Genomic DNA, 17553 nt, shown 5'->3' on the forward strand with positions numbered 1-17553 from the left:
TCTATATCTTTATCTATATCTATCTTTATCTATATCTATACCTATATCTATCTATCCATCTATCTATCCATCCATCTATCCATCTATCTATCTATCTATCTATATCTCCATAATTTTGTGAGTAAAGCCACTTGTTTTCATGGGCTTCATCTTATGTTTTTCACTAGAGTTCATTTGTCAGTTGTTAGCCCTAAGCAATTACCTAATTGATTATCAGTTGAGCTCTGTTCTTTACCCACCACAGTGAGATATACAGAAAAATCATAAAACATTGTGAGAGACTTTAGCATCCAACTGTGATCACAAATCGAATACACAGAAATTTTAAGTATAAATAATCTCTACCTGCCACCATGATACACTAGTGAGTTACCAAAAGCAGACTTATGACCACTTGCACTTAATTAGCCCAGTTATCCTAATACTGCTCTGCAGGGTACAACAAGCATCGTCCAAAACTGTGTAGGGGAGGAAAACCTCCATCTGCCACTTGTGTAGTAAGGTGATGAAACTGAAGTCTCCTAGGTTGGTGAAAGGATCTCCTTTTTGGATTGATGCTATGCAGAACCTGTATTTAAAGTTCACTGAGCCAGGCCATTCATCTCAAGAGTTCCTTGGAATGCCTAAGTGGTCTCTGATAGCCTTAACATTTTCTGCTTTTCTTAGTAGTTTGTGGCTATATAATGTATCCTATTTTCCTTATTGTATTTCTTTAGGTTACATATTTATTTATCTGCCCACTCTTAACTTGGATTTGTGTTTTAGAAACTAGCTTTGGTAATATAATAATTTCAAGGTCTTTTTCCAATTTACCAAGTCACCACTTTATTGCTTTTGCCCTTACATTTTTTAAAGATGTTTTTAAATATGTAAGATTTATTGTAATACATTTTCCTCCAATGCACTTGCACACTTGTGGTTTTTTTTGTTAACCTCCTAAATTTCAAAATTCCATTGTGTATGTATATAATTTATTTAATGTTCTTATATTCTTTCCACAAAATAAGTTTTAAAAATTTTAATCTTTGTTTCCTATAGTAACAACAATGGGAAAGCATGATTAAATAATTACCTTAAATATGATCTTCTTTAGAGAAAATGTATCTTCCTTGATTATAATCACTAAATATTATGGCTTATTGGCGTTTTGTTTGTTTTCACAATAAATTACATTTCTTATTTTCAATTTTATTTTCACAGGTAAAAAGATGGCCTATCAGAAGGTCAGTGCAGATCAAAGAGAATCAGGACACTCACAGTACTTAGACAATGATGACCTTCAAGCCACCGCCCTTGATTTAGAGTGGGACATGGAGAAAGAACTGGAGGAGCCTGGTTTTGACCAGTTCCAACTTGATAGCTCTGAGAATGAAAACCGGGGCCACCCAGAATCTGTGGACCTCAATCTTGATTCCATTCAACCAGCAACTTCACCCAAAGGAAGATTCCAGCGACTACAAGAAGAATCTGACTATGTTTCCCATTATACAAGATCTGTACCAAAGAGTAACAGCTACAACTTTTGTCGCCTTTTAAAAATACTTTGCACAGCCGCCATTTTATTTATTCTCGGAATTTTGATAGGTTATTATGCACATACAAGTTGCCCTTCCCATGCCACATCTTCAGGAACAATTGATCCTCAGTTATACCAAGAGATTCTCAAGACAATCCAAGCAGAAGATATAAAGAAGTCTTTCAGGTAGGAGTAGAAATAAGTGATGGGTGGGGGGGCATATTTCCTGGGGAAAAAAATGTCTTATGAGGATTCTAAACTAATGATTTTTGCCATTGTTTAATTCATGTCATTTTCCTGTTGTTGGTTCTTTTGTTTTTTCTCTCTCTATTGAGTTTATTGATACATTTTAGGTATACAGTACAGTTACATTCATCATTGTGATCTTGTACCTCTACATGACAGGTCTTGGTTCTCATTTTTTACCCATACCTTGCCATCCCTTCAGCCCCTCCTCCCTTCCCTATTTACAAACACTTTATTTCCTTTTTTCATTTTCTCATTTTTTTCTTTTCCCTTATTTACTTTCCCCTACCCTTCCCACTTTCCCTACACCTTTAGCCCTTTTCTTCCTATTTCATATTGTCAATTATATCATTAAAATCTTATGTACCATTTTAGTTTTTCACACCAGAGAAACTATTCAGTATTTACACATGTGTGACTTATTTATTTCACTTGGGATTATATCCTCAATATGTATCCATTTTCCTATGAATGGCTCTAATTTCTCTTTCTTTATGGCTGAGTAGTATTCCATTTTATAGAAAAACCACATCTTCTTTATCCAGTCTCCAACCGATGGGCAAATGGGCTGTTTCCAAGTTTTAGCTATTACAAACTATGCCATTATAAACATGGGTGCACATATAACATTGTGATATGATTCTTTTAATTCTTTTGGAAAGATACCCAGCAGAGGGACAGCTGGCTCAAATGGAACCTCTAATCCCAGCTGTTTGAGGTATCTCCATATTGATTTCCATAGTGGATGCACCAGTCTGCACTTCCACCAACAGTGGAGAAGGGATCCTTTCTCCCCACAACCCCACCAACATTTGTTATTGGTTATTTTTTTATTTTTCTCCCTCTCTCTTGAAATTCTTGCCTATTGCATTTGCTCTCCATGCCTCATGGAGCTGTGACCTTCATTATCTTTTTCTAGGATATTTAAAAAGTTTTCAGATTTAGCTCAGCGGTTCGGTGGCCTGCTTGTAAGCGCAAAGACCTGAGTTCAATCCCCGGTACAAAAAAAAAAAAAAAAAAAAAGTTTTCAGAGTGCATTTCTCAGGTGTTTTTGCCATGAAAATATCGTACTTATCCATCAATTTTGAAAGATAGTTTTTCAGGATACATCAGCCCAGGTTGGAGGTTGTTTTCTTTTAAAGCTTGAAATACATTGTTCGAGGCTCTCCTTGACTTGAGGGTTTGTGATGAAAAGTCAGTTGTGATTCTAAATGGCTTTCCTTTGCGTGCAATTTTTTTATTTTCTCTAACTGTATGTAGTACTTTGTACTTCTGTTGGCTTTCCAGGATCTTGATTACTATGTCTAGGTGTAGATTTTATTTTGTTGTAACTAGTTGCAGTCCTATATGCCTAACTCATCTATACGTCAAGTTCTTTTGTTCTGTTTACAAAGTTTTCTATCATTAATTCTATGAAGAGTTTTTATGTCATTTGTGCTTTCTCTTTTTTGTGTGTAGATTCATATTAAACTTATACCATTCTTCTTTGAGTCACCTAGGAGCTGTTGCATTAATTTATTGTGGTTCCTTACTATTTTAAAGAGATCTCTATTTTCAAGGTCACTGACAGCCATCCTATCTTCTATATCTGATAATCTGTCTTCAGATAGGGTTAGTCTGCTATGTATATTTTTTATAGAATTTTTAATCTATTGGGTATCAGTTTGAATCTGTTTCATGGATTCCGTTTTTTTTATTATGTTGGTCATTCATGGTTTTCGTTTCTTTTCTATGCTGAGCATTCATGGCTTCAGTCATTGTCCTGAACTCATCTTTTGTTTTTTTTTTTATCTGTTTCTGTTCTAGAGTTTATAATCATGTAATTTACCTGGGAAATTGTTTCTGTTTTGGATATTTCTAGAGCCTCATTCCCCTGTTTAATTTACTTCTTGTTCTATCAGTTCAGATAATCCAGGTAGTTTATTATCATACTTTTCCATCTCATTTTCTCTAGAATTTGCCTTGGTAAGCTGGAAGAATGTGTCTTGTTTAAATGTCTTTTCATTTCTATTACTGTTGGTATAGTCCTTAGTTTAATTCCTGGGTTGATAGTTAGCTATTACTTATTGTAAGTGTCTGTGTCGCTAATATTTAGAAACCTTAAGGAATGATTGCTTCTCGGAGCTGTCTTCCAGATTCACCTGGTCTTTAGTAGTTGAGACTGTAATATTTCTGGGGCAATCTCATTTTCATTATACAAAGAAAGATAACAGATTAGATCAATCACAACACTAGACCAAGTGATAAAATCAGCATCATCAGTAGAATCAAACTCAACTTAAAAAATGACAATTTGTGGTAGTTATTAATCTATCACCTTTAACTGTATGAAATAAAACAAAATCAAAGAGTAGCCAAAAATATGTTTATAATGAGTAAACTGATCAATGTAGTAACTTTACGTTTTGGGATTGAGACTTAGAAGGAATAAGGCCCTCTTACTATTCTTCACTTCTGCTCTAGCTCAGGGCAATGGCCATTAAGGCTCCTTGTGCTTTTTCAGTTTAGATGAGGAGCAGAGATAGTAGCCAGGAAGCCAGAAAGGCGGGTATGGGTTGCTGGAAGAGCCTGCGCAGCTCAGGTCCTCACGGGAGTGGGGGTGTGTGTTGTCCTCTGGTGACAAGGAGGCCTTCTGTTAGTCTGCACTAATCTCTTGATGTTGACGTGTACATTTCTAGGAATCTTCTCAGGAGAGCAAGTCCATTGAGCATACATTCAATGCATGTACTGATGTCTCAGGTGTTCTGATGTTGATGAATTCTAATCCTATACTTGTAGATCATGCCTGAGTGACTGACAGAACTGTGTCATCAACACACTATTATGTTTGCTCTTCATGGTTATTTAAGCATTCTTGGAAATGTAATATATAGATAATAACACTTTATTTTCCAACATAAAATTATTTATGTTGAACTGAGCTAAAAAATACACCATTGTCTTACAATGAATGATTGTATCAGTCATAATCCAACTAATGCAAAAGAAAACTTCATGTACATTTGAAATAAAGGATGCCTAAAATAGATGGGAATGGAATTAAGAAAAAAATGGAAACAAAGTCTTTGTAGATAGTGAGGGATAGAAGTGTTGAAAGGAGGACAAGGGGATTGGGAAAAAAATAAGAAATAAGATGGATTATGTAAAGGTGCAAATTTCCAATGATGAATGTCATTTCATTGTATACCTTAAATGTACCAATAAAATTAGCTAAAAAATAAAAATAAAATAGAGACATATGATCCCCTCAGTGAAAAATAATGAGAAAAGAACCAGGGGATGCACAGGAAGTCCAGAAATGGCATAATTCCTAATCTTAGGCTGAAGGATTGGTGGAAGCTGGAACTTTCCTCATACACAAGTGGAAGGAAGGATGTAGCCTCAGTTGGAGGCAACACTGAAGACAAAGGGTGAGGAGCGCCACCGCTCCTCCCTTCCTCCTGATTGTCAGACCCTAGCAGTGGTCCCATTGGCTGAACAGAGCAGGAGGCTGACTCAGAATCTGGGAAACTCATCTAATGGGATTAACTCCCAGGAGAACAGGGTGGAACAGGAAGAGGGCAAATAGACTCACAAATAGATCTTGCTTAGGGATGTTGTCTTAAAAGAAATCAAATACAAGGACCTTATAAAATTGTGTTGACTATAATAAATAAGCATCCATCTTTCTCTATCCATAGGTAGATATGCTACCTATGTCCATCAGTTCTATTGTGGACATCCGTTGTATGTTACAAAAGTGTCTTCTGAAAATGGGTCTATGGGATTAATTTCTCTTAATATTAAGAATAACTGTTTTCCTGAGGCACTTGTTAGCTTTTTTTTTTTAATTGAGTTTATTGGTACATTTTAGGTATACAGTACAGTTACATTCATTATTGGGATCCTGTACTTTTACATGACAAGTCTTGGTTCTCATTTTTTCCCCTTGTCCCCGCCCTCCCTTCACCCCCTCCTCTCCTCCCCATTTACAAACAATTTATTTCCATCTTTTCATTTTCTCACATTTTTTCTTTTCCCTTATTACCTTTTAATTTAAGGAGACAATACATCTTATAACCTAGCCTACTTCCCTCTTTACTATGGCTTGGAGTAAGTTTCAAGTTAAATTTTATGTCAGTTCACAGTGCTATGCCTTATGTCTAGATGTCCCTCCAAAGCCTCACACAGTCATGGGTGGGGCTTTTCAGAGTTGACTGGATATAGAGTGTGATGCTGGAATCAAGGTAGATCCCACCTTAAGGGCGTGCAGCCTCGATATAGGGGTCATAAAGAGCGATGCTGTGTCCCTCACTTGTCACTTGCTTCTTTGCGGCTGCTTTGCCTCTTTGCTGCTTTGCAGCCATGACCTATTTCTCCTCTGTGATGCCCTCCACCATGCCTCCCTGTCTTGAAGCCAGCCAATGATGAACTGAAACCTTTACAAACTGTGCTACAGTAAACCTTTTCTCCTTTAACTTTGTGTGTCAGGTATTTTGTTTCAGCAAGAAAGTTAATCAGTGTACATTTTGTTTAGTTACTAAACTACATATATATTTTCTTTTATGTATTTCATTTCCTTTTTTACCTTACTTGTTTTAATTTTTCAGCATTATAAAAATCTTTAAAACTCACTTATATCCTCTTTAAAAACAGGAAGCTTATTTTAAAATTTACAATGTATGATTAACTCAGAATATTATTCTCTTAGAATAGCAGCTGCAGGACAGTAAAGCTTATATTTTCCTATTAAATTACAGAATCAACAAAATGAGGTATATTTTAAAGCATTATTGGATACAGATTGATCAACAATCAATCTATTGATACAGCAGACTTTTTTCTTCAAACAATAATATTGTTGGCTCAAATATGTTTGCCGAAACTTTCTCTGATTAATATCTCATTGAAAGACATATTTTCACTCCATAGTCTTGCCTACCACATGCCATATTGCAAGTTTCTGTGCTTATTAAGTAATTGTAGATATAACTCTGAATATTTTGATTCCTATTTCTACTTTTTGTAATTTTCTGATATGTTTAAGCATCTTACCAACTCCCTATTTTAGGTATCAAGTGCTTTTTTTCTTCTTTCTATTGAGTCTCCATTCCTGTTAATACTTAAAGGTATCAGGTCTTGTCAAATATTTAACAGTTGTGCAATATAAAAGATAAACTCACTACAAACTCCATGAGGAAATGAACTCGCTTTGCTTTGCCTGTTGTTAGATTCCATCTTCCATCAGACATTGAATGTGTATATCTTAAGGGATGAAAAGAGTACATGAATAAATGAGAAACATATCTGTATACCAATTACAATATGTATTTTGAAAATCACTTCAATTGCTATTTTCATTTTTCATATTTTGATTATATTTAAATATTGTGAATATAATACGTATTCATATTAAGAGATCATTTTTATCATTATATAATAATCAGAGGATATCTATGGTATGATGTCAAATGTCAACTTTTATCAAAGCCACATACTACAAACATGTATCACAATTGAAACTTCAGTTCAAGCTGTGGCTTGAAAATTATCGATATTGTATTTCTAGCATCAGTATGCACAAGTTGGAAAGATACCTTAGATCCAGAGATGATTACCCATGTGTGGCCAAGGCAGTGATAGCTTGCAGAAGCTAAATCATAATGAAATCAGGAAAAAGGAAAGAAAGGCTTTGGGGTCAACTGCTGATATGTTCTAAGTTCTAATATTTTTTCAAGAAAGAAGCCTCAAATTTAGTGGAAAAAGAGTTTAACTAAACTGCTTGGAAGAACATGATATCCTCCTCAAGCAGAGTGTTAAATTCCCACCTGAGAAGTCCAAAGGGTAAGAGATGGACTACTTAGGTGCTGTTAAAAGTGAAAAATAAGGGTAAACAAGAGTCAGAAAGAGAACTTAGAGATGTGGTTATATGAATGGGTGTCTGGGAGAGTAAATTATTCCTGTCAAACAAAAGTGAGAAATCCCACTGGTGGGATAGAAAAGTATCTAAAGAACCCACAGAACCTGCACAAAAGAAAATTCAACTGAAAACTCCTAATAAGGTGCAAAACCAGCTCGTGAGATTGTCCATCGATTGACAAAGGAAACTTGGGGTGAGTTTGCAGTGTAGTGGTAGAGCATTTACTTAGCATATGTAAGACCCTAATTTGATTCTCAGAACCTCTCAAAAAATTAAAAAATAAAAGAACATATTATTTGGCTCTCCTTTATCTACTCTTATTTGCTTTCTTTCAACCCTGAGGTATCAGAAGCTCCAAAAGAAGAGTATAGAATTACAAAGTAAAGAAGTCGTACTCTCCCATTTTGACTCAAAGACGCTCAATTTAGAGATGGTCAAAACAGAAAACTTTAAAGCTCTTACTATTAAATGATACTATTTTAATTACTCATTAGTGTAACTTATGTTACTTAGCAATGAGCGAAATTGCTGTAGTTTGTATTCAAGCATGGAAGGTAGGAAAGAAACAGTCTCGATGAATAAATGTAAACAGAAAGAAGAGGTGGCGTATTCCATAATTGTATTCCCCGGGTCATGCTTGTTCAATGTAAAGGTTACATGTGTGCTTCTTTTGTAAGTCATAGCTTAGAAGAGCACGTATTTTAATAATGTGTTCGTTCATAGAGAATCATTGTGATGTATACTAACCGTATATCCAATTTAAGGACCTAGTTATTTAATAATAAAGCACATATAATAAGTTCACATGAGCTAACTACTAGTTATCATGTGGCCAAACGAAAGAAAATCAAAGTCTTACCTTTTTTACCAGTCACTTTCGTATCTCTATAACAAAATACCTGACACGTACAGTTTAAAGATGAGAGGTTCATTTTGGCTCAGAGTTTCAGAGCATTCAGTGGGTGGCTGGGCAGCTCAAAGACAGAAATACCATGATTAAACTGCATGGTAGAAGAAAGCTGCTTTATGCATGGCAGCCAAGAAGGGGAGAGAAGAGGGAGGAGCCAGCGATAAGGATAAAACCTTCCAGGTCGCAGCCCCTGTAAGCCACAACTTCAACCTGGCCCCATTTCTTATAAGCCCATAAACTCATCACCGATTAATCCACAGATGAGTATAATGCCCCCATGGCGCAGTTATATTCCAGAACCCTCACCTCACATGAAACTTTAGAAATACTTTAGATCAAATTGATAACTGCTTTGATATTTGTTGATATAGTCAAAATTAGCAGAGATATGAATAAATAACATGTTGTGTGTGTGTTTTCATGTGTGTGAGTGTATCCATGCATGTGTGTGTGTATGTGTGTTTGTGAATAAATCTTCTAACAAGATGTTCTCGGTCATTTCTCTCTATTCTTAACTTGATATTTGGAATATTATCCCATTCTTTTGAGTTTCTGCTTTATTTTTTCCATATATCTTCTCCTGTGTAGGCAGATGTATATTCAGAAGTATATATCAGATTTATTCAGCAGCATAAGATTCAAAATAGGTCATTAAAATTTGCTTTAATATGTTTTTGGTGGTGTGAAGTAGTCATTATTTGTCTAATGTGAGTGTATTATAAAGATATATCAATACGGAAAGCTGACTTTACACACCAATTTATAAAAGTTAGTCATTTGATCAGGCCTGTTGTTACAGAATCTGGATCTAAACCACTCTAGGTACCTCAGCAGTTACAGTCCTCTGATCTCCACTGAAGAGTTACCTCAAAAATGACTTAATTCTATTTCCTTCTGTGCTAGTTTTTGTTTATATTCTTGCAGCATCACCTAGTATCAACCGCTATATTTTCCAGTACAATATTCCTCCCTTTCTCTTCTTTAGTATGAACTATGTTTATACTGCATTTGGGAGCCAGAGACATTGGTGACTGAGTGCCAAGTGTTTATCTCTATCTACTCCAATTATCTTCAGCCTGCTGTGAAACATGTCTGCCTAGCACTGCTGAGAGAACTCTTTTAGCTTTGAATGGGATGCAATGTACAATATACAATCAATTTTATATTTTTGACTAGATGATTAAAATATACAGTGGTTTCTGTGTTCATGAACTTAGTTCATTTCTCAATTCTGGAAAAGATGGCCGTATTCCTGCGCAGGTGGGAAAGGTGGCCATGGTCTTGTTCTTCACTGAATGCAGAGTTTGCAAACAAAAATAAAAATTTAAACAAATGCTGTTTTTGAACCAAATTCTTCAAATCAAAAAAGTTTGTGAACCATAGTACCACTGTGGGGTATGTGTGTGTGTGTGTGTGTGTGTGTGTGTTTATAAAATTATTTAATATATGTGTGTGTATATATATGTATATATGAAATATATATGATATCCTAAAGGTAATAAGACAATGCTGAACAAAGTATGTTGAAAACATCAAACTAATTAGCAAATATAGTATTTAAATGATAAGATATTTAAATTGGATTAACCAGTGAGCATAATTTTGGTTGCATGAAATTGTTTGCTTTTTTTTTACAGCTGTAGGTGTTGTGAGGTATTGAGTTGAAAACATTCTACTTATGACTAATTTGTGCTGTTTTAAATGAAAAGGCATTATTTTTTCTTCTTAATTGTAAGTGAAATGTGTACAAAAGTAAAAAATATAGGAAAATACCTATAATCTTGTTGACTTTTTCTACAAAATCACTCTTTACCTTTCTTTGTTTTATCTTTGTCAGCAAAGTTGTATCATGCCATATTTATTCTTTTAATATCTACTTGAAAATTATTTCACTTAAATTATATTTAAAACCATTTTTAAGTCAATAAACCGAAATTTAAACCATTAGACTAAAATACTGCCTGGTATTCAATTATATGGATGCCATGTAATTTATTTAACCTGTTTCCTATAAATAAATATTTCAGTTGTCTTTAAAAACATTCTTTGACCTTAGTCTTTGTGTAATTATCTAATATTTTTTCTGATAAATTCATGGAAGCAAATCACAACTTCAGAGTGTTCAAATTTGTTTGGTTTTTGCTTTGTGTCTTGAAACTCCCTCATGTAGCTGCCAGCCTTCAGGGTCCTCGTTATTATTTGTTTTTGATAGGCCAAAGTAATATTCACTCAATTTTCATCTGTTAATTGACAATTTGCATTTCTTTTTGCACATATAAGCTACTTTTTTAAGAACTCGCCCCCCTAGATTTTACAGGGTTTTTGTTCCGTTCCATTTGTTTGATCTCAGTGACCCCTCAGCAATCCTTTTGCATTCTCTAGCCATTCTTTCCAACTGTTACCTACCCCATCCCATCTTATTTTTGTCTCATCTCTTTTGATTTTTTTCTCCTGTAATTTCAGGATAAGTAGGAATGAAAGCAAGAAGGCTGCAAGAAATTAGGAAAGCAACAAAGCAACTGCTATTTTAATTGGGGAAAAAAATCATGCATGTGTGTAACAAAAGTGACACTATTCAATTTATGCAAATGATAACAGAATGAATTTAACTGTAATAGAGTGATGACTCCGAAAGGAAGCAATTAGCAAGTCTTATCATTGATCTCTCCAGATAACAAATGTACATTGTCTTAACTTTAATCACAAAAGAAATGCATAGGGTAAGATTTGTTTAATTATACATAATTTTTCATCACTGGAAACTTTAGATAAGGCAACTGCTTAGCTCGGAATTTCTCGGTGCTATGTGGAATCATACTACTTCTCTTCACTACTGGATCTAGCTCACCCGTGAAAGCACATGTCCTACTCAGTCTTTAGGTATTTGGCCAGAGCATGCACCGTTGAGGTGAAGGAAGATTGTTGACTGAGGGGATTTTGACAAGCCCAGACACTGGCTTCCTTTGAGGACTGGCTCAGGTGCCAACTCCATTATGGTGCTCTTATTACTCTCCTACCAGTTGGATTTTTCTCCTTCTGTCTTTGCAAATCTGTGTATTTCATTTTTTTTCTCTTTTTCTTGGCCTGATTTACATTGCTTTGTGGTGAAGAAAGAATTAGTGATCTAGCATAGTATCTGAATCACAACATCCCAGCAGTACACCTTCACTGCGTGACAGAATCCATCTGAACAGAAATGCTCTTGATGGCCAGGTGTGCTGGTGCATGCATGGAATGAATGTAATCCCACCAGTTGTGAGGCTGAGGCACAAGGATCTCCATGAAAGAAAGAAAGAAAGAAAGAAAATTAAAAAATGATATGCTCTTGACAAACTTCAACTTCCATGCAGTTTCTATTTTTAATAGTATTTTCGATATAAAATAATGTACATTTCTGGTTCATGTTTTCCATTGAAATTTTCTATTATATATAGAAAAAAATGGCCTTTGCTTTTTGAACATATTTTTATGTATATTTTTATAGCATTACTAAGAAGTTGATATTGAAGGTAGAGGATTTTCTTTCTTCTTATGTAAATATGTGCCAAGGGGTCTATATTTCAGGCACTCTGCTGCTCACTATACACTTTTTAATGACATTCTGTTTAATCTGGAGAGCATTATTTTTCATGACAAGAAAATAAAAGTTAAAAATTCACAGATAATCCAATGATCACACATTTCTGTCCATTTGATTTTATGCTGAAATTAGATTACTTAATTTTCTAGTAAGCAAATTCCCCCCTCCTAATCTTTTTTATCAGACTATCTGGTGTAAAACATTAGCACTAACTTAGACTAATACAGATCATAATTAAGAACTCTTAATTTGATTTTGTTGTTCTTAGGTGGAGAAACATATTTGACATAATTTCAATGCTGTTTGGCTGTCAATGAATTAATTCTGTCAGATCTATCATAATCATGTGTACCGACTGGCTCCCTAGACTGAGAATTCATCAACCTTAGGGCTAGTCACAGTTTTCTCTCATCTTTTTCCTGTGTGGACTATGATATGCTTTTCTATCCATTCACTTTTTTATCTCATTCATTCCATAAAAGGAAAAAGACCAGTAAAATGTAGCACAAGGAAATAACAAACCTTTCTCTTTGAGGATAAGGTATGTCAGTTTCCTGTGGATTCACCTGACTTCCTCACACTCTTGGAATAGAAAAGTTGGTGATGATCCCATTTAGTAGAGTGAAGTATAAGTCAAACGTGGGAAGGTTGGGAGCTGATTAGGCTTCTCTCCATCATGCTCCTTTTTAATGCCAGTGAAATGAAGATTCAAATGGCAGACATAGTCCTTTGAGACTTAACAATTAAAGAACCTTACTCATGCTTTAGAGATTAAGATATTTGACAATCTTAGCTATAAGCATTCATTCTATAATCTCAAAAGGGTGGCTTAAAGAGGATAATTAAAGAAAAATATACTTTAAAACATTATGTATTCAAAATTAAAGCAAATTAAGCACTGTATTAGATTCACTTAAAATTTTCAAATGAATGTTTGGATCTGGTGAGAGAGAAAGTTGGTAGGTAATTCGTATGCAAAAAGAGGGTGGTGCAAATGCCAGCCCCCGCCCTTCCCCACTGCACATGTCACAGGATGCTAGCACAAAATGGACAGATTATTTTATTTTCCCAGTTGAAGCAGCTCATACAAACACATTTTGATGGGTTTTTTTGTTTTTGTTTGTTCAATATCAACTTGGCTGTCACAGTGCCCAGATGTTTGGACAAATATTATTCTGGATGGTTCTTCTAAGATATTATAAAAATAAGATTAATACACAAATGAGTAACCTTTGAATAAAGCAGACTGTCCTCCTAAGTAAGGGTAAATCTCATCCAGCCAACTGAAGGTCATAATAGGAAAACTGGCCTCTGAAGAAAAGGGAATTCTGCCTGTAGGTTTAGACTGAGACTTCTCTACCTCTCCAGTCTGTCTGTCTACCCTGCAAATTTTGGCCTTGCCAAGTCTTCTCAGTTGTTTGAACCAGCTCCCTAATTAACCTCCTTCAAACACGTCTGATCCCACCTGGAGAACCCTGACTAATATACACAGGTTTAGGGAGCTTAAATAATCCACTACAATTTGGCTGGATTTGTTTTTAAAATTCCAGAATAATTCTAAAATAATATAAGCGTTCAATTTTCAGGAGTAAACGATTAAGATGGAAAGATGATACTAGAGTTTGTAAAAAAAAAAATTCAGGGAGGGAGGGTGGGGACAAGTGGAAAAAATGAGAACCAAGACCTGGCATGTAAAGGAAAAGATCCCAATGATGAATGTAACTGTAACATCTACCTAGAATGTACCAATAAATTCAATTTAAATTAAAAAAAAATATATATATATATAATTCAACTATTTTACTAAGGTTACTTAATCATTTTCTTGAACTTACTCAAGTTTGTGGCATCAAAATTTAATCCATTCCTCAAGCACAACTGTGCTTGCCAAATTCTGCAAAGTCATTCTTATCTGGAAAAACAGTATTGAAGTTCTCTTCTCTTTCATTATAACTGGAGCAAATATATTAAATTTCCTATGCCTGATTTGGGAAATCAGTTTCTGTCTTCAATAACTGATTGTGTGTTATAGCTGGGTCCTTTACCAATGAAGTACAGTTCTATTGCTTAAAAATTGCTTTCCTGTGCAACATGATGTAGTAATGAATTAAATCCAAATGAGCCTTATATTCACAGTGTCATAATATGTAACTTGTCCCTTGTGGAACTGTTTGATTATCTAATATAAGGCAAAGCTACAGTCTTCCCCTCATGGCTCACTTCTCAGAATGGTATGCAGCTTACAGTATTAGAAATAAAAAAAAAACCCTATGATTTGAGATCAAATTACCTTTTTATAAAAGCACTAAATCACAGAGAGCATCTTAACATGTTCCCAAATATGCAAATTAAATTCTGATAGAACAAGAAATAAAAGAAGCAGTTCTAATTCTATGGAGTACATTTCTATCTGTGAGAGAAAAATGAAACAGAACAATTTTCTCTGCACAGAAATGTGTGCAGGTGGTTTTTACCTTCAATAAAAATAAAATAAGTGTGGGCGTTTTCTCTGTACTTCTTCACTTGTTTCATCATATTAACTCTGTTCTGTAGGGAACAACTTGTAAGATCAGCTTGTACCAATATTGTAGTTCAATCTGCTACATAGATTTAAAAGCTCTAATTTATTAGCCTGATAATTTTGTAATTCAATAAAACATCAGCTATTCCCTTATAGCTACCTAAGGTGTGTCTTGTGGCATATGTTAATTTAACTGGATATTTTAAAATGTGTCTTGTTATTTCATTTAGGCCAAGAGGAAATGTAGACAAATAGTTATTTTAATCCTATGGGACTGTGGAGATAAACTGAATCAGGTTTTCACAGGCTGTTACTTCTTGTGGCTTCCTGAGCACCCCGCCTCACACACACAGAGGCACAGACACTTTCAGGATATCTCTGCATCTCGCTCTTGCTTGTCATAGCTGGTTTTGAATCAGTTGCTGCTTGGCAGACAGTCCAGATCTAAGCTGTGCTCCCCTTTTATTTTAACTAGAGAACCTAAATGCCTATAAACTCTGTTTCTCCTGATTTAATATTTAACTTGTACTTCAATCAGAGAACCATGACTACATACAAAATTAAGCAAATTATCTGCTTGAATTCAAAAGCCCTACAGAGTTAGAAGCAAGTTCAAAGCTATGCCCTATTTATAGAGAAGGGAGAGATCACAACTTTCTAACTTAAGGATTAGAATTGTTTTTAATCAAATTTATACTCTATTTTTAAAATAACACCTGATACCATGCAAGATGTATTCAAAAAATCTAATACTGGCTCATTTATTTATATTCAACAAATATTTACAGAGAGCCTATTGAGTACTGGACACAAAGCTAGGTACTAGAGACAAAGTACTGAATAACACATTCAAGATGTTCGTATGTATGGTGTATATATTCCTAGGTAATGGGAACATACTTGTTTATATTAAACAGGGAAATGACAAACAATTACAATGTGATAAATAGAAAAGATAAAGAAAGAAAGGGAAGAGAAGTAGGAAGGAAGAAATGAATTGAACATGATCTGCAAAAGTCTCAGGTGGAAACCTGGGACAAATGGTATGTTCACCTTCAGGTGCACACTTACCATATTCTAGGAGGAGGGAGCTGTCTTGCTCTGCCTTTCCAGGTATCTGAAACTATAGCCATCCTTTGGCACAGCCTGACTCACCTGGCTCTAGGATTGCCATAGAGCTCTTTACCAGCTAATTGATCTGCTTTTTGCTGTCATATTTGCAAACAAACAAATAACAAATTCCAAAAGAAATGAAAACGATCCCTCCTTCTAAACAGTAATTCAACAGATAGGCCTGTGGAAGGGGATAAGGAATTTATAGCTTTTGCTGAATTTTTATTCATTTAGATTATTTGACACAGAATTTAACTCTTCCAAATGAGAGCCATTGATTCATTCCTGCTTCTTTTAAAAATCACGAAAAGAGTCATTTTTTAAGTACGACGCATCAGTTTTAGTTATTGTCTTCTGAGAATTTTTCTCCTTAAATTTCACATCACATACAGAACTAGTGTGTTATGAGTAAAAAGAGAAAACTTTCTTATAGCTCAGTTGTATTCTAAAAGAAGATAAGCTGAGCACAGATTCCTGAGTTCTTAGTCCTTTAGTTGCCTTCCTTTAGTAGAATTGTATTTGCAAATGATATGCAATTTTAGTCTGATACCCATCGTATAAGTTAACTTTCTAAGACTCTGAACAATATCAGTCAGAATTCCTTTATCTGCATGGAAATTAAACAAAGATGTTCACATCATTTTCTTAACATCTGTTTTTACTGCAACTTCACTCTTTTATATGGATCAGGACAGGGTATTTAAAAGTGTCCCTTTCCTAGTGCTCTTTTGGTAGGAAATAGCCAAAGAAAGTATTTGAGACCAAGGAATGTTCTCAGAATTAAGAGTATATCTGTAGAAATCATGAAGATAGAGAAAATGGTGATTGTTCTAGCATTTTTATCTCATAAGTAAAACTTTTACTGTATGTAGGTAGGGACAAACTAAATAATAAATAGTATCAATACTAGTTATTGCTACTGTACTAGTTATTGCTATCTGTAGGCAGCAATAAAAATATTGAACATTGTGCAATATGTAATTTGAAAGATAATTTGTGGCTCCTTGGAGAAAAAAATATGTAAAAATAACACAAGATGACAAAAATTAGGTAATCTGGCCAACAATTTTAAGTGAAAGACACTTGGCAACAAAATAAAGTTTTCTTTCGATTTGGTGATTTGAGAAATGGTTTCATAAATGAATGCATCTGGGTTCCAGAGTTTTCTAGAACAGCAGTGCTACTGGAAAACTCTAGTCTGGAAAATTCCTAGGAGAAAGGTAAGGATAAAATCTACCATACAAACTAATGTGATAAAATGTAAACAATAAGGCAGCAAAGAAATGTGAACTCAGCTGATCCTGAAATCCTCCTCCCATAATTTGTGTGGAGCTATGTCCAGACTCTTGGAGGAAGATGTGGGTTTGCATTATGGAAATTTTGTACAGCCTGAATCTGGTTCGGGAAGGAAAGTAATAATATGAAGTGGAATCTAAAGAAAAGTGTAAAACTTAGCAAAAAACTAAAGACACTTCTTGATCTTACTTCATCTTGGACAGTTGCCTAGGACCTTTCCAGAATATGTACCTAAGGTGTATATTCAAAGTTTATTAGAAGTCACGCATTATTTTCCTGTGGATTAAACTACTTAAAGATACCTAAGGCACAGGTGTGTCTAGTGTTTAGGATCTTCTCCAGATTGATAGTAGAGAAATAAGGATATAAACCTAAAGCTACTGTTGAAATATGAACTCAAGTGCAATATATATAAATGTATGTATGTGTGTATGTGTATATATATATATATATATATATATATATATATATA

At 34.6% G+C, this 17553-nt stretch overlaps 1 protein-coding gene across 5 annotated transcripts in view; it reads left to right on the plus strand.

Moving 5' to 3' along the window:
- Naaladl2 (N-acetylated alpha-linked acidic dipeptidase like 2) overlaps window positions 1–17553 on the plus strand; it is an 853454-nt gene that overhangs the window by 201663 nt on the left and 634238 nt on the right. For all 5 annotated transcript variants that reach the window (XM_010632423.3, XM_010632422.2, XM_010632426.2 and 2 more), the window contains one exon: window positions 1201–1702. In XM_010632423.3, the coding sequence (XP_010630725.1) occupies window positions 1201–1702 (502 nt within the window). The remainder of the gene's footprint in view (window positions 1–1200; window positions 1703–17553) is intronic.

The sequence above is a fragment of the Fukomys damarensis genome, unplaced genomic scaffold (assembly GCF_012274545.1).
Source record: "Fukomys damarensis isolate Sample0158 unplaced genomic scaffold, DMR_v1.0_HiC HiC_scaffold_12, whole genome shotgun sequence".
Taxonomy (NCBI): Eukaryota; Metazoa; Chordata; class Mammalia; order Rodentia; family Bathyergidae; genus Fukomys; species Fukomys damarensis.